Source organism: Xiphias gladius, chromosome 8 (assembly GCF_016859285.1).
Source record: "Xiphias gladius isolate SHS-SW01 ecotype Sanya breed wild chromosome 8, ASM1685928v1, whole genome shotgun sequence".
Classification (NCBI taxonomy): domain Eukaryota; kingdom Metazoa; phylum Chordata; class Actinopteri; order Istiophoriformes; family Xiphiidae; genus Xiphias; species Xiphias gladius.
Genome location: NC_053407.1, coordinates 172,638 through 199,760, shown reverse-complemented (window position 1 = coordinate 199,760; position 27,123 = coordinate 172,638). Strand labels below are relative to the sequence as shown.

At 40.8% G+C, this 27,123-nt stretch overlaps 1 protein-coding gene across 1 annotated transcript in view; it reads left to right on the top strand.

Moving 5' to 3' along the window:
* Nucleotides 1-27,123, top strand: part of ntrk3a (neurotrophic tyrosine kinase, receptor, type 3a) — a 223,015-nt gene that overhangs the window by 80,582 nt on the left and 115,310 nt on the right. Inside the window, exon 4 of the mRNA XM_040133118.1 lies at nucleotides 322-393. Coding sequence (XP_039989052.1) covers nucleotides 322-393 — 72 coding nt within the window. The remainder of the gene's footprint in view (nucleotides 1-321; nucleotides 394-27,123) is intronic.

The window sequence follows — 27,123 nt, the reverse complement described above, 5'->3', positions numbered from 1 at the left end:
GTGTGCCTGTGAATGTAATGGTGGTAAACTGATTTCCCTGATTTCTCGTCTCTGCTGGTGACAGGCTGTGTTACTGGCATCACCGGATGGAAAACTTCATATTTGTTTTGACTTTTCTACTTTACAATCCAAAATTTAGGATAACGGAATATAAATGTCTCACCTATTACAAAAGCTGTAATTACGCTTTAAAAAGGGTTAAATGGCTGCAATTGAGAAATACCCAAAGGTTTAATAATATCAGAGACTGTATGTGGGTAAATTTGGTTATTCAAATATATCTGTCTCACCTTTGTGTCTCTTTCCCACTCTCTTCCTCAGAAACCTGTCCAAGAACCCAATGTTGACCACGTTGTCCTGGCAGATCTTTGAACATCTGCAGCTCTTTGAACTGTAAGTTGACCCTCGTCTTTTAGTTACGGCTGACAAACCGTGCGCATGCTCCTCTCCTCTCACTGTTGCTTGCACAATGACGGTGAAAAGTTAAAGAAATGCCATGTTTGCTTGTTTGTTTGTTTTTCAGTGTACGCGTATCGAGTGCAACAACTACACTTGTAGTTAGCATGAGGCACAGCAGAGAAAGGAGGGAGTGTCAGTAAAGAGCTTATGTCATATCTCATCAAGAGGTCTCGTGTATTAGCACAGAGTTTGAAAACCGGTGTAGGAGGTTCAGTAGAGGTTTTCTTCAGGGCTGGATCTGAATCGCCTCAATTTACCAGCGTTTATACATGGCTGATCTGAAGTCAGAGCTGCGCAGCGAGCATCTGTTAAAACACAAAGAGGACCTTTTGGTGTTGTCGAGCTACTGGACCACAGACTGTCGCTGTGTGTAAAACAATCGTATCGTTTTCTCATCACATCCGATTCTTCATTTTCAAGACCCTCGCTGAAAAGGGAAAAATAATCACTACAAACATGCAAAATAAAATTAAACTAACCAGTAGTGGGAAAACACTACGAGTGAACAGGAGTGAAAACGATCAACTGCATTTTGTTTGGTTTTCATTCTGTGGATGAAGCTGGGTTTATACGTGACACAGCATCAGTCCCACAGTAGATAAGCGTAGGTCGTAATTTATAGAGGTGGCTCCGGTGGCTCTGTGCGGACAGGTTGCGAAGCTACATCGTAACCCTATAGCTTCCCTGTTAGAAAAGAGGTCGGTGTTGAGCATAATGTGCCATCCCCATTATACTCCACGGTAAAACATATTTCCCAGCATGAACGAGGGTAGAAGCCAGTTCACCCTCAGTGGTGGTATGTAGCGTTACAGTGCAATCTTATCCACACAAAGAGAAGGGAAGACATATGGAAATACATAAGCCGAGCTGCAGATAAAACCGACAGCTGGGTTTTCATCCACCTGTTTTTATATTTTCAGTTTCAAAAAAACACCAGAAAAAAATCACAAGTAAAAAGCTTTTACCCTTGGCTGAGGTGGAGAAGTTGATTTGTATAAAAAGAAATGCTATAAAGGCTGATGAAAAGAGCTTTTGCAAAAACACTTTGACGCTCTGGTACCTCCTCCTCCTACTTCTGCTTTCGACAAAAGGTTTGTGTACTGCAGCCACTCACTGTCACATACCTTCACTCCACCAGACAGACCACAAATAAAGAATAAAAAGAGTCAGGGTGACAGGGATGTATGTAACATCTTTGCAATTTGGTACCAACTACAAGGCAAAAAGAGACAAAGTTCTAGGTCATTGGAGATTAGTTAATGGTGTTGAGTTTGAGGTATTTCTTAAAAAGAAAAGCTCCATTAACTAAGTGCTCAAGTAAATATACACTCATTTGTTGGATTGTATGCTTGCCTCTTGACGTAACTGCACATTTTTGCATGTTGAGCTGCCCTGCTGGGCTCTGACTGGAAGACTTATTTCATTAGACATGCACCACTGTCTCCAATTTGAATCAGCGCCAAACAACAGTTTGCTATGTAATCTTGTCAGGTCCTGTTGAACTTATTCACACTGTTGTTGGAAACTTGCAACGACTAACATTTGATTTTACTCAAAATTCAGTAATTTGTCGCCCCAATATGCCCTCAAGCACGACCAATACCAGAGTTGGTATTTAAATGCATGGATAATGAGAGAATGGACTCCTGGGTGGAGATATGTAAAAGGCTCGCCACCCCTCCTGCACAGGAGCGAGACACCCCGACTGAAAGAGACGCAAAACGTTCTGCATCTCTTTCGGTCATGTTCTGCGGGTGAAGCAGAACACTCAGGAGCTCAGAGCCACACGGATGCTCCTCGGCATGTTTGAAATACTGCCCCACGCCATATTACGCTACAGGACACTGTCAAAGAACGGCTGAGATTTAAATGGCTTCATTAAGGAGACCGTATTTCAGTGAAATGTCACTGTGGCCTCAGTAACATTAAGCAAAAACCAACAAGGAAGCAGGATCAGGACGTCCTGACTTGTACCTGGGCCTTCATCGGGCCAGGCCTGTTCAGGAATTTCCAAACCTTAACATCGATATTCCAGTATTAATCTGGAGACCTCCCAAATTAGAAGTACAATATGATATTTCCTGATGTCGCCTTTATATACCATGTAGCAGTGTGTCTGCATATTTATTTATGTATCAGCAGATTTGTATCAAAAGGCCGTTTATTTCCACGGTGTCAGCGTGTCATCATAGTAATCACCAGTTAAACGACTATACTCGCAAGTCTTCATATCGAAGACGTCAATGTGAAGCATGAAGGGTTCCCTTCCGTAGACGTCCCCGGTAAGTTAACTGTAATGTTCTGTAGTGTGAGCATTCATTTTGTTTTCATTGTGAAGTAACCCATGGCTGCTGAATTCTCTGTCCTGGTATTTTATCACAATTTACCTCCACAGGAAGGCCCAGCTGTTCAGAATACCAGCTCTCGACTAACACATCTGTTTTTATGATGGTTGTTTTTTCACCATTCTCTCATACAAGCCAGCATCTAAAATGGTGTCAGTTCTGTCTGGACTAAAGTGAAGCAACACCAGTGCTTGGTTCTGTGAATATTATCAGAGCAAACATGCCATCTCTGATGTGCCCTGCGTGATTCATAAATTACTGCTCATTCAGACAGTCAGTGATGACAGCAACAGAACGTACTGGGCTGAGATCTTTTTCATGCCAGAAGAAAATCTGGGGCATCAGAGGGAGAGAGAAGGAGAGGAAATGGAAGAAGAGTGTGACAGCCTTTGCTGGACAGATTAGGGGCTGTGGTTGGATCACAGCATGAGGGAATGCAGGGTCTAGGTCTATTTCGGCTGAATATGCAGTGACTCTAATAGACAGGGTCAGTGTGGGGTGAAGTGAATCTGAGGAAATCAGTGTTAGCAGCAGCTTCGCTGTGCAAAAGGACAGGAAAAATAGCCGGACTTGCAATCCCTTACTACGACAGACATATCATATCCTATCATACTGGATGTGATGTGTCATGTCTTGTCAGTTAATGTCATTACATATGATATCATGTCAAGTCGTCATATGATCATATGATGCCATGATAGTATGATGTTATGTCACGCCATACGATGCCAGATTCTATCACACGATCTCATGAGGTAGAACGGGTCATCCACGGATGACTCCTGTGGCGGTTCGATCCCCATTCCGCATGTTGAAGTGTCCTTGGACAGGACACTCAACCCCACTAAACCTCACATAGCGTGCGGGGCATTGAGAAAGACACATTGTAAAGTGCTGCACAAATGCAGTCTATTTACCATAATATGATGGCACATGATTCAATGTTATACCATGGCATGTCACATACAGTACATTATGTCTAGTTGCCATATCACATCCTGGCATGTAGCACCATATCAAAGTATCTGAAATCACACTTTACCAATACCTGGGGGTTGTTTGTCTCTTTGCTCTATTTCATGGGAATTCTTCTCACACATATTTCTCCGATACTCAAACTCTGGCTAATGACGTGAGCTGGGTTCAAGCTCTGAAATGCAGCTTACAAGTCATCAACTTCCTCCTCAGTCGGTGACTGAATAATTTTAATCCGAGCAGCTCCCAGTAGAACTGGAAGCTTTGATAGCCTGATGGCTTTGATGAATATTTAGAAGATGGCCATATATATATCTATATATCTATATCTATATATCTATATCTATATATATCTATATAGATATAGATATATATATCTATATATAAATATATAGATATATATATATATATAGACAGATAGATATCTATATATATATAGATATACAGATATATATCTATATAGATATATATCTATATCTATCAATATATCTATCTATTTATATATATATCTATATATATATATATATATATATATATATATATATATATATATATAGACAGATAGATATCTATATATATATAGATATACAGATATATATCTATATAGATATATATCTATATCTATCAATATATCTATCTATTTATATATATATCTATATATATCTATATATATCTATATATATATATATATATATATATATATATATATATATAGATATCTATATATATAGCGTTGATCTTGATTTATGAGCATGACTCCAAAACCTCTGGAACCAAACTACTCCAAACACAAGCTGATGATTCATTCTTCATGTTTGCTCTAAGCCCTCAGGGAAAAAGAATTCTCTCTGTCTCTCTCTCTGTGTGTGTGCGTGTGCACCTGTGTGTACGCGCGTGTGTGTGTGCGTCGTGGGTCAGTCCATGCCAACTCACCCAGAATTCAGAACTTATACCAGTTAATGTCATGGATTTTTTTTTTTTTTATTCTATTAAATTCATGGGACCTTGCAGAGTCATATAGCTCTACTCCTGAGACTTTTTTAGTAATGAATTTCTGAAGTTTGGCTAAATTTCACCATTTCTGCGAGTCTGAGACTACTTTCCCATTGAAGTCAGTGGGAAGGACTTTTGGACCCCACTGTATAAGCACATGTGTGTCATATATAAACATAGATATATATCAGTCAGAAAAGGCAAGCAGAGAGAGAGAAAAAAAGAAAAACAGAGGAGGACAAAGTGAGCGGACCTGCACAAAATCATTTTGGCTGTAAGGAAATAATTGATTATAAGATAATGGGATAATGGTCTAAAAAATAAATATGAGAACCACAAAAACATAATTTGTGGTTTTGTTAAAATGTCATCATTAGTGACGATGAGATGATGGGCCTCGGAATCAGCAACTGTGGTTTCGTATTTATTTTTCATGCTGTTCTTTGCTTGCACAATGCAGGGGCCCACCGTCACTCAACATGGTGCATGCCTATTCAGCATAGCTTACTGTGTAAACATGGAGCACCAGGGCCAGTGGTGTATCGAGAATGAAGCTGGGTTCATCATTTAGTAACCAAGTTGAACAATAACACAGTCTCCTACAGACTACTGCTTAATGTGTTAGTTTAAAGACATAACATTGCGTTTGAAACCGTCTAACGCTGTATTTAACACTGCTGAACCCGACCTTCAGGTTCAGTATCTGGCTGGTTCCACTTAATTAATGGTGATACCTCAGGACAGCAGTTTTGTTTTGACCCACGCTGTGGATAATGTGACGGAAGCATCACTGCCGGCGTGGCGGTGTATCAGTATGTATGTGTGTTACGACAGGTTCTGCCAACATGACCCTGTGAAGACGTTGTAGGCTATTCTGGCTGAGACATTTAAAGCAGGGCTGCTGGGGCTTTTTGCAGTGCTACGCAGTGTGGGAGAGAAACACACACACACACACACACACACACACACACACACACACACACACACACACACACACACACACACACACACACGCACGCATACCTTTACTTCTATCTCTGTGACGACACTCTACACTATTCATGTACTGTGTATTTTTTATTATTACTATTTTTATAGTGGTTTTCACTTTTACACTTATTTACTTCCTCCTTCCTGACTGAGTGTTGAGCAAGTGTAACAAAACCATTTCCCTGCGGAGATCATTAAAGCTGATGGTATTGTACTGTATCTGCTTAATCATGCACCCAGCAGCACTCACAGTGCTAACCCTTTCATTTGCAAAAACAAAACTGTGTAGCAATAATGCAAGTGTGGAAACACCGCAGAGCAGAACATAAAATACATGACGTGTCCTGAAACACACATAAAATGAGACTTATGTCCATGAATGCTTTGTCCCAGTGCATGCTGGGAAGCTTCACACAAATCGTACCATAGGGTTTCAACGCTCCATCCTTCATGCCTTTATTTCAAAATAAGGGCCATTCGTTATCCGAGATAACTGCATCTAAGATTAACTAATCAGCTCCCTAACTGTGTTTGAAGAACCAAATTAACTGGCTGAGAATTAACAGCATCATTTTAACCTGAAAGTTAAGTCACATTTTATGTCCAGGGGCTACGAAGTCAAAACGATGGTAATCAGTGAAAATTCATTTTTCTTGCTTTGTAAAATTAGCTCGTAAATGAGTTTATATTTCAAAATACAACGGGGAAACCTCTACCAGGAATCAACCACCTGAGTGACCCAATCCGGATTTTTATCATGATTTTTTATCTTGAAACAAGAAAAAAAAAAAAAAAAGCAGACTCCTGTGCCACACTCTTCCATCCAAGACACTCATTGCTGCGGTAAAACTCACAAACGTTTCAGTCAGTACCTGCAGACCTTGCCCACAGTATGAGTTCCTTGGATGCGTAAGTCTTTTTGCTAACCTGCTAGAATATTATTTTTAGTGTCTGTTCCTTTCATTTTGACATTTTGGTAAGTGTTGGCAAGTGAAAATGTACTTGATGTAAATTTATCCCTGTTTTTATTTATAGGTGAGGGCAGTGTGCTACCATGCAGGGTAAGTTTGGGGGGTTCAGTGTCCTGCCCAAGGACACGTCGACATATGGACAGGGGATCGAAACGCCACCCAAGTCATCTGTTATTTATATCGTGAATCATTGTAAATGGAAAAAAATGTAATAAGGCACACGACAAATAGAAATCAAGAAATCTTGCAGCAACCCTGGCCAGTACCTTCAGTACCCAGAAAGAACTGCAGAGGCCAGAGTGGCCATCATGGGGAATGTGGGGTGCTCTTGAAGAGGATTAAACCGCTCACTGTCGGGAAAAGTTTGTCAGGCACAGCAGCGGGTGGAGAAAAGGTATATGAATGCCTTTATTTAGTCAGACATATTAATGGGTTAAAGTCACACCTCACTAGTTCTTCAATAGGGTGGAGATAACTCTCAGTTCACTATATGAACAATACACCAGAACTAAACATTATGCCATCACATAATGAAAGCTTACCCATGTTCATTTCATCAGCCGAATCATATTTATGATGTTTTTCATACATGGATAAATGAGTTATTCAGACTAGAATGCTGATGATTTTGACAGGAGTCTGGATTTGTTGATTCTTCGAAGCCGTTTTAAAATTCATCTGGAACCGTTGTCAAGGCAACAGTTTTTGGGTGAACCCCATACATGAACTTTTTCAAATGCAAATGGCTTTCTTGGTTTTATAATGACAGTGTTGATATAATTCTGATTTTAAATGAAAACGTGCAGGCTGCTGAAAAATCACTATATGCAGTCAATGTCATTATCATTAAATCACCACCCTGATGTAGACCTGAGAATTCAGAACAGACCTGCATTTTAAGCCACTTATACCGTATGCTTGACTAAAGAAAGGCTTTTAATATGCCTCATTCTACCAAGAGTACTTCAAGAGTGCCTCTTCTTGGGGACCAGTTTTCAAGAGCACCCGGCTTATTACTACGTGAATTTTGTTTTCGTAGCCCCACAAACACATCTACTAGTTACAGTATGATAATATTCTATGCACCAAAGTAATTGCTAAGGCTAACCTGACAACAACCATATTGGAAAAACAAATAAAAGCACTTTGTAATAATAAGCTAATGATCATATGAACCATAATTTCATGATCTGAAATGTGTTTGCCATCTTAGTCAGAACCAGACATGAAAATATATATCAGTTGTAGTTTGTGTGTGCACAGTACATCCAGTAGATGAGTCCAGGGTGTATTTAGCCTGGCGTAGAACAAAGAGTGGAATCGGTGGGAAATCGCTAGCTCAGCTCTGTCAGAAGTAAAAACAGAATGTATCTATGTATGCAAATATCTGAACTATGAAGATTACTTTGAGATGGAGACTTCAACATGAAAAAAACAAAAGTTACAGTGTACCAGTTAACCACCCTGGTTCCAGATGCCTGGATCACTGTGCACATCAGAGATTTTTTTTTTTTTTCAGCACTTCAAATAGGTTGAGCCATGTGCCCGTCAGCACCTAGTAAGAGACAGAAACAACTGGTCAAAGCTTCAGGGGAGGCCAAAAGACGGCTTTCCCATTGACTTGAATGGAAAAGTGTTCTCAGACTCTTTGTAAGTACAATTTAGAATTAGGACATCATCCTGTGCCACAGCTCAACTCATTTTTTAATTCTGCATATTAAACATATTAAGTTCCGTGCTCTAGCAACTGCTGCCACGGTTTCTGGGAGGGAAATGTTGATAATGATGAAAATGATGGCTGGCAACTGATGGGTTATGGCAAAACAGAATGATCGACTCTCCCAAACAGAAATCAGCTACAATGAACACAGTCAGACATCAATGAAATGAAACAAAACGGCAGCGCAGTCTGATTATCAGGAAACCAGTGAATGGTTATAAAACTACAATGGAGACTACCTGGATTCTTGTCTACAGCTGTAATGTCAAGCATCGCGCAGCGCGAATGCACCACAGCCATTAGTACTCATTCCACTGATTCTTTTATATTCTTTTACATCAATATTTCGTAACCATTGAATTTCATTATTGACCAAACACTTTTACACCTCAGTCAAATATTTACCATCATACTCCACACTGAAGATAATTTTGGCACAGTTTGTTATTTCATTCAGCTTTTCCTAATTTAATACATTGTAACTGGCATTACAATGTTGGCTGGGAACCCAGATACCCTCTGACTGGGTTTGATTGTGTGTGAGAGAGAGAGAGAGAGAGAGTACCACAGGGGGTATTTTAGTCATTTTGGAAGCAGGACAGCTCCTCTGAGAAGAATGAATGATATCCTCTGTGGAGCAAAGGTGGACACAAACACTTACAAAAATGCAGTTCGCACAGTAGTATGCACAAACACACACACACACACACACACACACGCACACACACACACACACACACACACACACACACACGCACACATGCACACACACACACACACGCACACACAAGCACGCAGATACTGCTGCGAACTCAGACAGCTCACACCAACTCACATTGCACCAGTACTCTCCTATGACTGTGTGTGTTCTCACATATCTATCTTTTAGCTCTTAGAGGACCGGTTGGAGTTGTAGACCGAGGGACTAAGGCCATATTTGGTCCTTACTTTGGGTTGGACCTTCAAAGGGCAGTTTGAAGGTTTAGACTTGGTTGTAGAGTGAAGGTTAGAATTAGATTTATGTAAGGGCAAGGCCTGAGATTCGGCACTTAGTTGTGATGGTTGGGATTAGGGCTAGGGTCTAGGGAATGCGCTGTACCAATGAGACTCCTGAGAAATGTAGATCTACAATGATGCACGTCTGTGAGCAGGAATGTACGGAAACTCTCAAAGACAGACATTCATGCTTAGTGTGCACAAATGGATCAGAAAGAAAACACAAACACATTCAAAGACTTCTACTTCTGTCTTTGTGAGGACACTCATTGACATAATTCCCCTTTGCCTAACCTTAACCATCACAACCAAAGGCTTAACTCCAACCCTCCCCCCACCTAAACCTGAACCCTAAAACCAAGTCTTAACCCTCAAACAGTTGTGTCCTCACGTTCCCAATATGTCCTTACAAATATAGACGTACAAATACGCACACACACACACACACACACACACACACACACACACACACACTCACACACACACACACACACAACAAACTCGTCATCACTCTAAATTTTCTCTCTTGTCAAGGAGAAAGAGAGGGAAAAACACCCGCCGTTTGGTTCATTTTGTCTAGGCCAAGGAGAAAGAAAAGATCTGTCATTGACTTTTGGTTCTGGTCCAGTTTGATTTATTAGAAACAAACCAGGAGGTGTAAACATGAAGTTCCGTGGACTGACAGGTCCCTCAGCTTTAGACAGTTCTGGCAACTGTCGTCCAGCACCGTCAGCACTGCATGGACCCAGTGACCGACGGCAAGTCAGTCTGCACTTTAAGGCTTCTAATGTGTTTATTTATCTGTCCTGGTGTCACGAAGAAGTAACCAAAATAAGTGGTTATGAATCTTATGAGTCCAAACTGCAACTGGATCTCATTTAATGAATAATCACAACCAGACAGAACATATGCGTCTTTTCCTACAGGAAGTGACTGTGTAGGACAGAAGTGCAACAAATCTGTTTTAACTTCTGTAGACTTTTTGATTGATCAGGGGAAATTAGTGCATGTGTTGCCATGGGTACCATAGTTTGCATAAATGTATACATCACTTCCTTGCCACTTTTGAAGTCGGCTTGGAACCGCCTTATAAATGGGGGTCTCGGTTTTTTGTTTAGTCTGCAGCATTGACTGAACGAGTAAACAAAGCACACTAAAGGGGCAAATGCAGTGGAGTTTTTCAACCAAAGCAAACAGAGCAGCCTTTGTTTCCAAGCTATTCCCCAGAGAGCGGTTCATATGTAGCCGGTAGAGTGAAAAAGACACAACGTGGTGTAATAATTTTACCGTTTATCCATCTGTCTCTCTGCAGGTCTGCATGCACTGAGTGAGAGAAAGGTTACACCCTGGCAAGGTCTCCAGTCGATCTCAGGGGACACACGTGCACTAACCGCCCCTTACTTTTCACAGAAACTTAAATACATGATTTAATGACTACACACATACTCTCTTTTCAGGGGACAGCCTCTACAAAACTTACAAAATTGTTTCATTCAGGCTCTTTTCTATTTGATTATTAGGAAACTGAGGAACCGGAGCATGAAACTGTGTTGTGGTGTGGCTCAGCAGCTTGTAGCCTGGATTAATTGCATGTTTGGATGGTTTTCTACTACAATTTAGCCACTTGCTATGCTATTTGTACTGTGGCACAAAATATGCACCCGCAATAAGAACAAATGGATTACTGCAGGAGGAAAGAAAACACAGAAAATAGGTTTTTGTCCAGCAAAGGGTAACTCTGATTTGTGTTTCCCATTACATTATGAGTCAATGGAGGGTGGATGAGTGGTTGCTGTGGTGACGGGCAACTTAGCAACAGCAGTGTAATTCTCTCTTTGCTCCAATACACTTTGATCTACTTTTTAACAGAGATGGAGGATTATGGTTAGCTGATGATGCAACACAGAAAAACATAAAGGAGAACGTAGCAAACTTAGCAAAGTACAAATGTAAGAAGGAAGTGTATGAGATGCTTTCATTCAACACATCTACTTTATTTTTCCTACAAAGTTAAACTTTTTGAATGAAGTTAATCATCGCTAGATGATACAAAATAATAAAAACGGACCTGACGGGTAAAGAAGCCAAGAGCAGAGACATCAGCAGCTAACGATGCTAGTAGAGAGCTGCCGACTGGCCTGAGAAACTGTTCTCTATCCTCTTTTCTGACCTCATTCAGTCTTGGTGCTGAGGAAAAGATTAGATGGCACCAATATGAGCTTTTCACTCACAAGACAATCAGACAGGAAGGATTCTGCATTTGGAGAACACGTGTATGGTTGGGCAGAGGAAAAAAAATCATTGTGACCTGGTGAAACAACACAGAGATGGACATATAGGAGTCTGCATCTGCTCTTATATGAAGTGTCCCACAGTTTACTCATGCCTCTGTACCATTAGACAAATACAAGATCATCATGACAAAACCCCCTGCCTATTTCTAAGACCATTAGTGTCTCAGTCAGGTGTGTTCAGGGGCTGAATTGTTCTGTGAATCTGCCCAGAGTCTTCTCCCATTTTAAGTATTTGAAACCACTTGGAGAACGCTTGCATGAAACAAAGTCTGGAATATACCAGTTAATCAAGACTGATCTCTTTATTGATCATCCTGAGGAAACGGTTATGTTTGTGTATGAAGCAATGGGGGGGGGGGGCAAACACATACCCGTCAGCAATACAGGTCAAGAACAGGGGGTGAAAAAACAGTGAGCAGGTCAAGAACAGATGATCAGTGCAGAGGTTGGGACAGGATGTGAGCAGGTTCATATTCAGGTACAGGTGCAGGTGCAAGGACAGGTACAGGCTTGAGGGTTTTCAAACTGTGAGGCGCCTTCCCAGGGGGCGTGGGGATAGCCGGGAGGCAAAGCTGTTGCATAAGGTGAAAGGGGCAGATGCGTGCAGGTGTTCTAAAAGCAACAGGAAATGTTTATTGTAGTCATAGCTTATTAGATCTGCTTATCAACATGGTCAGCAGTTGGAGCAGCAGAAGCAGTGACACGGCTCATGGAGCAGATCAAGGTACTTGAACTACTTCTCAGAGTCATGACTCAGTCAAAGACACACCAACCCCGACATGATACACATAGTTTTAGAGTCAGTATGCCTTCCCCACTATCATTATCCACGGATAAACATCTATAAAGTTGCTTAGACGTCATAGGAAAAAAGGTTCTTCTTGTACCTCCAAACAATCATCAGGTCATCCAATGATACTTGTCTGTACATCTATGGGTACACCGCAACCAGGAACTGCTCATTGTGAATTCTGTATGACTTTTAATGGTGCCAGGCTGCATGAATGTAGACAAATATACAATTGGCTAAAACACAGGGCAACAGCAAACCGAGGCCCTGATGAGCTTGAGTTTCTGCGAAGCTGATTCCAACAGTGACAAGTCTCCAATGCAAAATGTGCTCAGAACTCTCAAATCACCCCTTCAGCATAATCAACTCATGCATTTCTACGCTCAGTATGTTCCAGACACTTATTTTTTCACCAAAATGTCACTAAATACGTCTATGCTGCCTCAATCCTCGCTCATAGACAACACCTATAGTATAACTGCAGTGCATGCTGCTACTACAGGGACACATGCTGGTTTATGCAGCACCTCCTGCTTTTGCATTGGGTGGAAATAACCTTACAATTGTAACTGGTTTTAAAGTCAAACTTCTCTGAACTGTGTGTAGTTCTGAACCAAAAGCTCTCCGATGTCACCCCTGACTGCACTCATCGTCACCTTCACAATTTATTGTTATTTCAGCAACTCAACATGTTACACTCAGGATGAGACCGTGAGATTTAATTCTCGCTCTCAGGTCAAGGAGACTGAGGGTGGGCATGGTTTAATGGTACATTTATGTGGCTTGGGACACAATACTGGAAAAAATCCCCAACAGATGACCAGGTGGAGCTCATAATAACTGTTAAAGCATTTTTATACTGGAGGGGGCAATATGGCCGGGGAAATGTGTCTGAAAAACAGGACGAAATGAGAGTTTTGAACGTGTCTGTGATGATAAATCTCACCTGAACTGATTGAAAGCTTTTGGAAGTGAGAAGGACATACATGCTATCAAAGATAGGAATATCTGGATGACAGAAAAGTGTTATTAATAGATGTACAAAAGGCCATGTAACCCCAAAGAACCATCCATAAATATTTGATGAAAATGTAGTCATCAAGCATTGCTTTAAAGGTTTTATTGAAAGCTGAGACATTTTCTATTTAATGGTTAATAGAAGGATGATTTGGGATAAGCACCAAGAAACCCACGGAGACCCTCGTCAAGCAAGATCAAAAACAAAGAATGAGACAAGTAAATAAACCATTTTATAGAAAAGTGCATCCCAACACAATGCAGCCTAACAATGCAGTGCTACAAATAAGAGCCATAACAAATAAAGTAGTTAACTTAAATGAACAATTGCAGAGTTAAACTGCTGCCATTGGACATGGAAATCAAAGACTGAAAAGAGAGGATGCATGGATCCAATATGGAAATTCAAATCAAACAATCTGATATAAAGCGTCTCTGGCTCAAACTTACTTTTAATAAAATGTCATAGTGGATGCTTACTGTGCGCTTTCAAAGGATACTCCACTGAAATCTAAAGAAACTAAATAAATACACGTGCTCTATTCACTCTTCGCTATGTTTCCACTTTATGGATGCAGATCCAAAATTTCAGTGAGTCCCTAATACTCATATTCATCCACAACATAACTCGACTACTTTATTCTGACATGGAAGTCAAAAGTAACATATATATACGACAATTCATTGGCCAGTACAGAGGCAAATCTAGTAACTATGGGCTTAAACAAGTATGTATTCTTACATATCCTTGTGATTGGTGCTCCCCAGGATATGACTGTACCACAAGTCACCCTGGCTGTTCGTCTCAGTGTTTACAGCACAGTCCACATGTCAAAATCTTGCTGTCCGGCTAGCAGACAGAAACCGAGCGTCTCATCTGTTTTCTAAAATCTGAAAGTCACTGCCCATCGGTCACGTGATCCGCATCTTGCACGTAGTAGTCCCTAAGCGAGAGTCCCAAAGTTTAGCTGCTGTATGTGCTCTACTTATTCTGCCTTTGCAGAGGAGGATAGCAAGAAGAGAGATTTAGGTGACTCTTCGACCTGCCGGGTGTTTTTTTTTTTTTCTTCAGATGTCCCTGAATGTCATTAACACATTACATCTGAGCCTGTGTGAGTTTACACATGCATGACCATGTGTTTTTTCCCCCGCCCACATCACATAACCAGATACAGACTGCCTGTTAACATCAGGTGTGTAAGGGTCCAATGTTAAGTGGGAAAATGGTCTTGGTAGTTTCTCTTAGAGTAACTCAGCAAATATATACTGGGTCATCAAGACCGGGGCTTATTTCTGGGGCAATTTCTGTGCCCGGGAGGTTTACATGTGCAAACACTCACTTTAATCAGAACAGGGATATCAGTTGGCATACAAATGTCCTTTGTTAATGGGATTGGAAGCACTTCTTCTATTCAATCCCTTAACTTTGTTCTAATAAACTGAGAATGAATTTATCCAGTTTGGGTAAATTCACTTCCACCCTTCAGGTGTGAAGCCTGTGAATGTTGAATATGAGGCTGCGGGTGATGTATCAGTAAAGCTGACAGACTCAACAGTCATTGTTCAGCTGCTTTCCATGGGTTAGTGTAGCAGATATTCTCCTCCATTTACTCCACAAGGACCCCTGGTGGTCCTGCTATGACTCTTGATAATGGATTGCCAGTCAGTGCCCTCACACAAGCCTGCAGCCACACTGTCAGTGACTGACTCAACACCATGCTGGGCCCTGTGGAGAAAAAAGACCAGGACAAACTGCACACTTCTTCACTCGTTGCCCGTGTCTCATTCAATTCAAGAAGTGAACCCAAACAAACGCTGTCACGCAACACTGTCTGCAGGCTTTTTAAACAGGAACATTCTGCAATTCAACTCAACGGGCTGGTGATTACTACACGCAAACATAACCCAGCGTTATTAGGAGACTGCCAAGTTACACAGTCTACATTTCATACCGTACAATATGTAGAATTCATCATCATAAGTCTTACACTGGATATTATGATGCGGTGGGATGTCACACTGAAAGCAGTGTCAGCAGTGGAGGTCTCAGGTTGATTTAGGCTTTTCAGTATATGTAAAGTATCACTGAATATTTGGCTTCCACCGTCGAATTTGTGTCAGCTATTTACCGTCCGATGCACCTCAGTTTGCTCCACCGTAGCTGCTCGTGGTTCTGGTTAGGTATGACTACCAGCACCCTGGCTGCACATATCGGTCATTGTCGGTCATTGTCCCCCGAGTCAACACACCCCTGCATCGTCACATATTACTCAGCTACAAGGTCACGCTTCATACAGATGTTTATCCCTCACGCCTCTGTTCTTGGGCTTTTTAATTTCACTGGAATGGCGATTCCTTGCAGAATTTGAGGGGGGGGACTTTCTCTTTAAGAGTTTCAGTCATATCAGAATACAATAGTGCATAGATCACCACATTTAAACATGGGAGAAATAAGAAAAAGATGTAATATAGAGGTAAGTGGAAAAGCTAATAACCATGATTTGGAGTAATTGGTCTATGCACAAGAGGCCGAAATCAACAACAAATCCAAACTTTCAAACAGTTGGGACACTCATCTAAAAGTGTCACAGCAAAGCATTCTGAGTTGTTGCTGCTGGTCACCGTGTTTTAGTCCAGTTGATCATTGTTTGTTGGACATGCAGCAATCAAATGGATCAGTGTGTCTTCTCTGATTCGTCGCTGAAAAATTATACTCTAGCAGCTTATGTTTTCACCTGGCAGTCGGAGTCAGTGTGGTAACATTTCACTGCTGCATTAAGTATGCTTTGTCATGTACAGAGGTCATTATATTTTTCGAAAAACAGAGGAAAATATAGAAAAAGATCCTTGCATTCTTGCAGAAGCAGGTCATGGATTTGGCATTGGAGGCTACAGTGGTTGTGCTAAACTTTCCAGTGTAATGTAACAAGTCCAGTAATCTGAAGAACTGTAAAGGTTTTACAGTTCTGTCACATAAACGACCAAAGTAGTGAAATGAAATTCAGTTGAAAAGCAAAAAAAGTCTGTCATTAATGTAGAAAAAGGAGTTTGGGATTTTACCAAATTACTGTAAAAAAGCAGACATGAGAAATATCCCAATGAATGAAAGACTAAATGAAACAGTTGTACTTCAAATGTATAAGGAAGAGACAGTTCCCGTCTTTAGGGTGAACCTGCAGAGATCTTAAAGTGTTGGATGGTTCGTGGCAAGTGCTGACTCCTTCGGTCTGAGGGACTGTGGTGGACTTTGTACCTGAGGCTGTTGTAATTGTGTTCCAGTGGTTTGTACTGTAGCTTGTCTGCAGTTCTGAAAAGAAAAAAAAAAAAAAAAAAAAAAAGAATATATATATATATATATACCAAAGCACAGAGGAAGTAAAATGGAATATTAAGTATGTGAAAGTGTGAAACACAATTAAGGAAAAGATTGACTAAAATAATTGTAGTTCAGAAAGTATGAGAAATAATTGTGTTGCTTAATGTGAATGAAGGTATTTCAATATATCAAGAAAATTTGGAGAGAATTCAGGCCTTTCCATGAAGACATGGCTGGATGTATTCTGTAAGCAAAAGATGATTTGTGCATTTAATGTCAATATTTGTTCCCATAAAGACCAGATGGAAAGACAGCATCACTTCATCACGCAGCGCATTTCGACGAGAGTCTGCCCTTTTGGGGCAGACTCTCGTCTGTTACCTGTCAGAGAAGCTGGAGTTGGAGAAGTGTGTCAGTTTAGTCAAGAAGAGATTTGACAAAAAGCTCCAGGTAACAACCATCATGACCACAGAGTCGACCCCCGCTTTCATGTTGCCTTCCAGGCAAAAGTCGTTAAAGTCAGGCCCTACGTGATGGTGATGTTGTGTATCAACATCACCTGGTACCGACGGGTTCAAAGGCCGGCCTGCTGGGTTTTGCAGGATAAAGCCTCATGACAAATATCCACACAATAGGTCAGATAGTGATTGTATGCTACACGCACTGCAGCCCGCAGCATCTCTTTGAGAATGAGCTATCAAGCCATCAAGGATGTATTCAACCTCAAAATAGGTCTGCACTTCACAGTACGACTGTAGGTGAAAGAATGCAAAGGCGTGTGTCTTCTTTAACCGGACTTGATTGTGTTTTATGCTCCATAGATTTCTCTGAAATTGAAAATGACCTCAGTGATTGAGCTGCTCCCTTTCATATTCAACTCCACACTTGGTGTCAGTCTGTTAATAGCACGCTAACAGGCTTTGTGCTGGTGGCATAGATATCCATGTCTGACATCAGTGAAATGTTAAGGCCAGTTCGTGGTTTCTGGTGCTCTTGGACACACACTAGCACGCTCCAAACGGACACGTTCCACGCATGTGTACTTTTAAACATGATGGCGACCTCCTGACAGCGAGAAGAGCTTCTTTGTTTGATGTATTTGGCTGAACAACATGTAAAGGTCAAAAAAAGGAAACAGCGTGTGCGACAAAAACAGGACTGGGGATGGGGAAATAAACAGTACATACACACACCCGCACGAAGCGAGCCTCCAGTTTACCTCTCTGGTGGGCGTGCAGAGGGAGCGTTTAGATTACCAAATTTACGTCACGTGGACCCACATGGGCCTTTACCAAGTCGGACATTTCTGTATCACTTTCAACATAACACAATTGTGAATTGAAAGCCTTCAGATTAAGGCTGCAGCAGCACGAGGTCAAATATGCACAGAGAGAAATGAGCTTCTTCTTCCGCCCTCTAACATCGCTCTAATAACTGTATCATCACACGTCCTATGCACAAAATCAGCTCAATAAACTGTGAGACATTGTGAACTAGACATTTTAAGTTTTCGAGGAGATTCTTCTCAGATCAGATCAGTGTATAAAAAATGTTCCCATCACAGCAAAAGGGTGAAAAAAAACCCTTGTACAAGCACAGTGATAATCAGACCAACACTGTATATTTTCAATTTTCATTCAGCCCGCATGAATGAATAAATGTAAATCCATCAAAACTGTGAGGCTAATAAAAAAGGAAAGAGAGTCCCAGCTTGTCTTCCTTGTCTTTGGGATATTTTTTTGCACATAATCAGGACTGCGGATTTTGACCCCATCACTCTCTTTGGAAACACATTCGAATGAACAGGAAGAATGATTACAGCAAGAAAAAAACGTTTCATTGTACATACGGTGGCAAGAAAAAAAAAACACACAAATCCTTCTATTGTTTTTGTCCATACTGAATATGTCATTCAAACATTCAGAGGTAGGAAAAAAGTATGGCCCCTGGACCTAGATAGCTTGCCATCAACAAGGGGAAAATGAATCCCAGGTTTATCAACGCATCTCCCAGGATAAGGTCAGGGTGGCTGTCACCAGCTGAGGATCAGAAGAAGTCAGGTGATGCAGCAGAACAATGATCCTATATATAGAAGTAAACTTACTGGAGAATGATTTACTTATTTAACCCAATAGAGATGCTGTGGGACGAGCTCAGAGACCAGACATCCTGTAAATGTGTCTGATCCACAGCTACTGGAAGAGCTTGTTTGAGGTTCAACCAGTTATTAAATCCAAGGGTTCACTTACTTTTTCCACCAGGACTGTGAATGTTAAAAGAGTGTGTTCAATAAAGACATGAAAGATTATCATTGTTTATGTTTTAGTAGCTTAAGCCTATTTTGTTTGTCTGTACTTTTGACTTAGATGAAGATCAGATCATTTTTTTATGACCAATTCATGCAGCAAACCAGGTCATTCCAGAGGGTTCACTGACTTTTTCTTGTTACTGTATGTGCAGCTGACCAATGTTTTAAGAAAGACTTGAAAAACCTTTTTTCTTCATTTTTTTTTTAAACAATACAGATTGAGTGCAGGTGAATATACTTTACATTTGGCTGCTGCCTCTACATTGGACACAGGACACAGTCCAGAGAAGAGCCACTTTTGGAGCAAACAAAACAAACATGCAATTTTGGGTAATTTGATTTGGAAATGGTGCTTACTTATTTCTCTTGAAGCTGGTTTTGATGCATATTAAACACAAAGGGCTGGATCTTTAGGGGACTGATAAAACACAGTGATATCTGAACGAAAACAATTCTACACGAGTGAGCAGTGTTGCCAGATTGGTGACAGTTTACTCCTTTTTAATTCAATAGTGACATTTAGGAATTTAGTAAAAGCCCCAATATTCACAAAGAGGTTTCATGCTTATAGTGTATTGTATATATGTATCTTTTTAAAATCACAACAAAAGATCCTCCACCAACCATCTATTTATTTACACGCCGGAGTCCACTTCTGCCATTGTGGTGCTCCAGAAGGCCAAAACTGCCAACAACGCAGTAAGTTGGAGTATGTCCCATGTATGTAGCCCATACTGCCATCTTGTGTATGAATAGTGTACATCTTTTGACTATTTTAGGAATCGTGTATTGGCTTAATTATCATGTACGTAGCTGCTGCCATTTGTGCCATCCGTTAAAGCCTGGTTGGCCCCAGGAGGCTCAAAAGCCGTGCAGTGGCCTAGGTAGATGGGTGGACACTGCTTTCCATGTATTCCGTATCTTAGTTCATCCCTATGGCTTTCATTAGAGTTGATAGTTATTCAAATTATTTTACATGAATGGATGATATTTGCTCGTTATGTTGAAAATATTTCTTTAGTGGTACATCACAGCCTTTATGGTCATCATGCTTAGCATACTAACTGTGTTACAAAGTTCTACAGTAAAACCGGGATAAGTAGCAGAACTTGAATTTTAAACAAACATCAAATTATAATCAGGCAGGAAAATTTTCAAAAGATAAGAAAAATTAGGACAGATTGGAAAAAGAGAGCCTGACTTTGCCTGCTTGGGATCCTTAGGCAGGGAGGTCCGCAGCTGAGTTGGTCTGACATCAACGGCCCTGTCTTCCATCAACATACCTCAACATCCAATAGCTGTTAAAATGCTAATGATGAAGTGTTGATGGTAGCAGATTAACATTTAGCTCAAAGCACCCCTGAACCTATACGAACACGCGAGGCTGAGATGTCCAGATAGGGCCACTGTACCCTTTTCATTTAAACAACAACATGGCCTTTACTCTGGTGTCACACAGGCCAAACAAAACATGTTGTGTCCTTTATCCAACGAAAAATGTCCTTTATCCAACTATTTTATTTTACAAAATATGAGTTTAATATTACTGGAAATGTAACCTAAAATTAATCTAAGTTGTTGTATTGCAGTGGTACAGGAAAAAAAAAAAACTTTACTCATGGTCCAATTACTAGCTATTTCTCATAGTTTGCCATGCTAGCAGTGGTCTGTCTGTCTGTCTTGTATTAATATGAATAGTCCTGGTACCTAGAGGATGATTGCTGAGAGTTTGGTGCTGTAGCTCCATCACCAGCATAGAAATTCTGCCTCACCCAAATGTTCTTTATGACATAATGTCAAAAGAACCACTGGATTTCCACTAACTTCTCGCTTGCAAGCCTGAATACAAGCAGCCGAAATGAGTTTCCTTCATGAGATGGCTGAGCTCAGCCTTATGGATGGGGGTAAGTGACTCAGATATCCGGAGGGAACCCGGAGTAGAGCCGCTGTTCCTTTGCATAGAAAGGAGCCAGTTGAGGTGGTTCAGGCATCTGACCAGGAAGCCTCCTGTGCACCTTCCACTGGAGGTTTTCCAGCCAAGTCGAACTGATAGGAGGCCCCAGGGTAGACCCAGAACACAGTGGAGAGACTATTAATCTCGTTTGGCCTGGAAGCGCCTCAGGTTCCCCCAGGAGGAGCTGGAAAACATTGCCGGGGAGGGGGACATCTGGACTACCTTCCTTGACCTGCTGCCACCATGACCCGACTCCGGATAAGCGGCAGAGAATGGTTGGATTTCCATCAGTTTGCTGTGGATATTCATGGTCCCCTGAGGATGGATCCATTTCTCAGACCAAATAAGTCCTCAAAATTGAATGGGCAGCTTGTAATTAAATTTGCAATGCACATTCATGTGTCCCAGAGGATGAAATATATCATGCTTATACTCCAATTAGCATGTCTTTACTTTTTTCAGTGTACTACAGGATAACTGTTCTCTGGTTTGAAACAGTGCTAAATAAAGCTCATTGTAGTTTGAAGTTTAACATTAGATCAAATGGCGGTTTGTGGATCTCAAACAATATGGATAGCGTATAGTCGTAAGACCATCAGTTTGCTTTCAGAAGTGATGTGGTAGATGAGCCCCAGTGTGAATCACTGAATCAAGTGTTTAGTAGGATTTAAAGACCTACAAAAGACAAGTCATTTATCCTACTAGTTACGTACTATATCACCTCAATTTCCACTTTTTTGACAAGACTGAAGAGTTTCTGATGAAAGCACCATAAAAACATATTGAGCAGAGCTACTGTACATTAGTTGTGAAGTTAAACACTACTTTTTTTTTCTGCTCTCCTCTGTCACTCTCTTCTCCCATGTCTAGCTTGTCTGTCTAGCTTGTCTGTTTATCTGTCTGTCTATCTGCCCCTACACCTTTAACGGAAGTGAGAGGCTATCTGTGCTACAGTAATGAGATAGAGGTTATCTCCCCTACAAAGTGGAACAACTCATTTACATCACACTCCCCTGGCCAGGTAGATGAGGGAGTTAATTAAGTTGGTGCCAGAGGAGCAAGATTGCATTTGCTGCATGGCGTCAGATAAACTCGGATCGACCTGGGGGGTAACAACATGATTTTAAGGCCTTAAAGAATCTACTAATGAAAGGACTTTCATCAAATTGGGCATAAGGGTGCCACATAAAGACAAGTGCACTGTGGGAGGAATCACAAGTTAACAGTGTTGAGAGCAGTACACTGGTTGTATTAATATGTTGGTGGGGATCTCAGTAGTCAAGTTTAATTACCCTGCAACTGTTTCCTACTTCGATAAAATGAATTATTTTCTGCATAATTTGTAATCATTCAATTAAACTGTACTGCTTCATATGGGAAGTGGTCAAATTAAATAAATAAAAAAAAAAAAAAACACTAATTAACACTATTAATCTTTTGTAGCTGTTTCATCTTATCTGGAGCTAAAAGCCTAAATCGGCCAACTTTCTGGCTAACTGGGCACAGTCCAGGCAACATTCAAAAAGACACAAAGACATACGACATACAAAAAGTGAATATCAAACAAAAACATGAGATTCTGCTAATTCACATTCATCCAGATAGAATTTGAGATACATGCCCGTCCATGCTGTGGTCCATCTTGGCACGCTCCCAGAATCCCCAGTGTTCAGCAAGAGGCTGAAACCAGACTACAGACAGAAGCCTTTCAAACTACTGTAAAAAAAAAAAAAAACAGCCAGGAACTTGCATAGTTTTAAAAAAGAGTGCGACACCAATTAAGACAAACTGTTTAGCATCAAGCTTTGACTTGAGAGAGAACAGTGAAATTCAGAGAAATTCAGAGTAGCCTGGTTAATATTTCCGGTGTACAAGTGTAAGTTCTGACCTCCTGATGGTCCCACAGAGGAAAGATCATGTGCTCACAACAGTCACTAAGAAACCTTTACAGACTGGCCCAGTCCCATTATCTGCCCTTGGGATTGACTCATGCTTCCACTAAGTCTGAGGGCTCGTTGCTGTCCTACTGTGAAATCACACTCATGAACGGCTCGGCGGCTCCCTGATTGACTGTTTGAGCTCGTTCTGCAGACTTGCCCACACTGCATAGCACTGTGACATTAAAAGGCCACTGACCGTGGAATTCCACAAGTTGAAAAAATGAATCATGGACTTGGCACAATTTTTTATTGTGTTATTCTTTTTTATGGTGACTTTCAAAGATGTAGATTGGCCCAACAGAACTTTTTTGCTGATAAAAAAGGGAGCAAATAACACCTAGCCCACTTTGTCATGTATGGAAAATGATCGTCACTGTACTGTCCGTGGAAACGTCACAAAGCGCTGTCTCATCTAGTGTTTGGAGCCCCCCTGCACTCCGACGCCTGCCCTGAAAACACAGATGAGAGCTCAAGGTGATGCAGGCAGACAGACAGGTATTCACTTCCATTGTTTGTGCAGACTTTGCTAGGCTCTCAAACTCTCCAAAAGTTTGAGAAGCAGAGTGGGATTGACCTCGCATTCATGAAATATTGATCATTTACTGCATATCCTTCTTAATATGCATTTCAAAAAGGTGCAGGCAGCAGAGGATGAGGGATGGTGATTAGGTCATAAGAGTAATGGCTAAAGGGTTTGCTAAAAGCTTGTAGGATTTATAACTTGTAGAATGTCATCAGTGGAGCCTGCTTGTCATAGTTTTATTTCATGTATCAATCCAGTCCGACCGCACCATCACAGTGGACATTGGAACCGGGCCACCGACGGACTCGCCCCTTCTGCTACCAGGAGAATTTTTAATTCACAGATAATAAAGCGTTATTCAGATGGTGCCAATAGATTAACTCTTCATTTCTGATGAAGAGATGTGTAACAGATTTGTTATCAAAGTAAAGCTATCAGGACAGCTTCATCAGAGCTTATCCTCCTTCTGCAGATAACACTGATGCCTCTCTAATTGAAACTCTCTTTCCTTTTGTCATTTTATTATCCTACTGTTCTTTGGCTGGCATGAAATTGTAAAATCAAGTAGTGCCACACCATGCTGTGCCTCATACATGCTAATGAGAGCTACTGAGTACAAGCCAGTAGACTGAGAATAATCAGACACAACACTGTGATCCAGAGAAGAGTTTGTTGCGGTTCACTACACACACAAGGTGTGTGTGTGTTTGTGTGTGAATGATTGAACTGATCACAATCAAGCACTTTTAGCTCAATCTTCTCATCTGCAAAACATATTTTGTGTAAAAGGTTAGGAGAAAACAATCGCATGGCTTTATTGGGAAATTGAAGTGTGAGTTTCGAGGAAACCCTTTTGTTTGTTATTTGCCTCTACCACAGTCGGCTTTTTTATTCTGGGTAATTGGCGCTGTGTTTCAGTCCTTAGGCTTTTTTCTGCAGAGAAATCCAGTTTGTTCCATTTATCAAACCTGTGGCTGTAATAATGCACCTATTGATCGAAGGTTGGGTATAAGCAGGGGACTGTGTGGGTGTGTGTGTGTGTGTGTGCGCAATCAGCTTGGGGTTCAGATCAACAAATGTTCATTACTCTTGCCCCTTCCCTTTAGCAAACACACCAACACGCACTAGATAGCTAGCATTCATCACAGCGAGCCTGCAGGGTGGTAAAGAACTACTCCGTCTGAGCTGTGTGTGTGTGTGTGTGTGTGTGTGTGTGTGTGTGTGTGTGTGTGTGTGTGTGTGTGTGTGTGTTTGTATAGTGCCAGGTGCTGGTGATGTGCATGTTTTTACATGGTAGGCACTTCTCCAGTATGTGTGTGCGTGTGCGTTTGTGTAGCATCAGTGGTTCAATCTGCAGTGCTGGCAGATTGGGAGTTTTTCTGCCCAGTTGGGCTTCTCTTTCTTTAACTGGGAGGGTAAAAATTGATTTAGTTGTTTTGTGTTGTTATCCAAGCCACATTTTGTTCCATTTCTATATACGAAAAGGTTTTCAGACTGTAATGGAGGCGTGGAGGGAGATACCTGAGATGTGTGAGGTGAAAGGGTGCATGCAGGTGTTCTAAAAACAACAGCTATTTTTTGTAATTTGGCTGTTTATCCACGCAGCTCATGGTAGGGTACTTTAAAATCCCTAGCACCTGATTACAGCAATTTGTGTGGAAAATCTCAGTCATAACTCAGACATCACTCACATACACACATTTTTAGATTCAGTGTGACTTACACTTCCTTTGAAAATGAACATCCATAAACCTGCTTAGAAATCATGTTGAAAAGACGAGGCTTTTCACTCCAGAACTTCTTTGCCTGAGGCTTATCAGGTTTTCAAGTTTTCTTCAGTATCACAGTAATCCAGTGATAGTTGTACGTGCATCCATGAGTTTTTCCAAAATGTAAGAAAACAAAGGCTTAAAGAAAACAAAAGTGGCTCATGTTTTATAAAATTTAAATATATATATAAAAGTTTACACCTCTTCATATACGAGAAGACTTTTAACATTTGATGTAAAAAAAATCAGCTGACATGCTAACACCAAGAAATTTAGCTGGCTTAGGAAAATTGTTAAAGTTGCTCGGAAAAAAAATAGGAATGGATGAAAAGATAAATGATGGTCTTGTGTACCAAGACCAAAAAACGAAAACCTATGATTTGAAATTTTGAGTCAGATAAATAAAGAGTGAAATAAAATTGGTTATAAAGCTTTACATTTGCTTTTATACTCCATTGTAATTATTTCACTGAGAGTAGGCTATTGTTTATTGATGTTTTCAGTTATGACTTTCAATCCTAACTGCCTCTTGTCAGGTTTAGTTGCCCAATGCATACATGTGTGCATGCATGGGGCAGCACGAGCACATGCATTTTAACATGCATTTTAGGGTGTTGGACTGCATGCGTCCATGTGTACATGGTGATAAACTGTCCTTCACCTAGAGCAGTCCCCAGTAAACCTACCATACACTGTTATTTGTTATTCTCTCCCCTCCCAACAGCGCAGTCAACTCAAGTGTAACTACTTGTTTTACTGCAGTAAAAAAAAAAAAAAAAAAAAAAAAAGGTCCTTCACACCTCCATGAATCGTACAGATACAGCTGTGTCACAAATCTGCCATCAGCCACAAGTAGTATTCATAGTGATCATGGAGCTCCAGTGGAGAAATAGCTGTCCACAAATGATCTATGTGACAGCACAGGAAAGAGATACCAGTAGAGGAATGCCTTGGAGTGTATGTAAATCAACGGAGTAAAACAAAAGAGCTAGAAGTAAATGTGGAAGGTCTGATAAGTTGGATGTATTTCTAAATGTAGGTGACTGTAAGACAATTATGTCTTTTCTCTGAAATAAGGCCTTTACCCAGAAACTTGCATGAGGTAAATAAAACCCTATCAAAGGGAAATTCTGGCATTTGTCAACCTGGGTATTATTCTCATATGTTTGGTCATTATGCTGACTGGTCATGATAACATTTTATTCAGTCCTCCCGCTGTAGAGACTTGGGGAAACATGGACAGCAGCTGAGAGCAAGGAGAGCAAGCTCCTACAGCTTTACAAAAAACCTTCAGCGTAACACTAATACTCATAAAGACTTGGAGGTACAAATTCATCCATGCATCTAAAATATTTGGCTCTTGAACCTTGGTGATGTAGTGACTATACTCATGAGCTAACAAGATTTCTAATGGTCAGACTTTGTAGCTTAGCTCATTCGCTAAGGGGGCAATAACTTCACACAGTTTCGTCAACACATATTTGTCCCATCGACTCCTGTTTCTCACTGTCTAGAAATTGTTCCTCTGTTGTGGAACAGTTCTTACCCCAACGCATGAGGTGAAATTGAAGTGAATGAGCTATGATAGCTTCCTCCATTTTGGACCCTGTCCTCTCAAGGTTAGCATTTTCAAGACTTTCCATTGGTCAAGGGTGTAGATGTACAGGTCAAAATTCACCAAACGTGAACCGAAGCGAAACATTAGTGCAGTTTTACTTAACCCCAAAAGCAAATCTTCTAACTGTGGTGATTTCACTGAAATG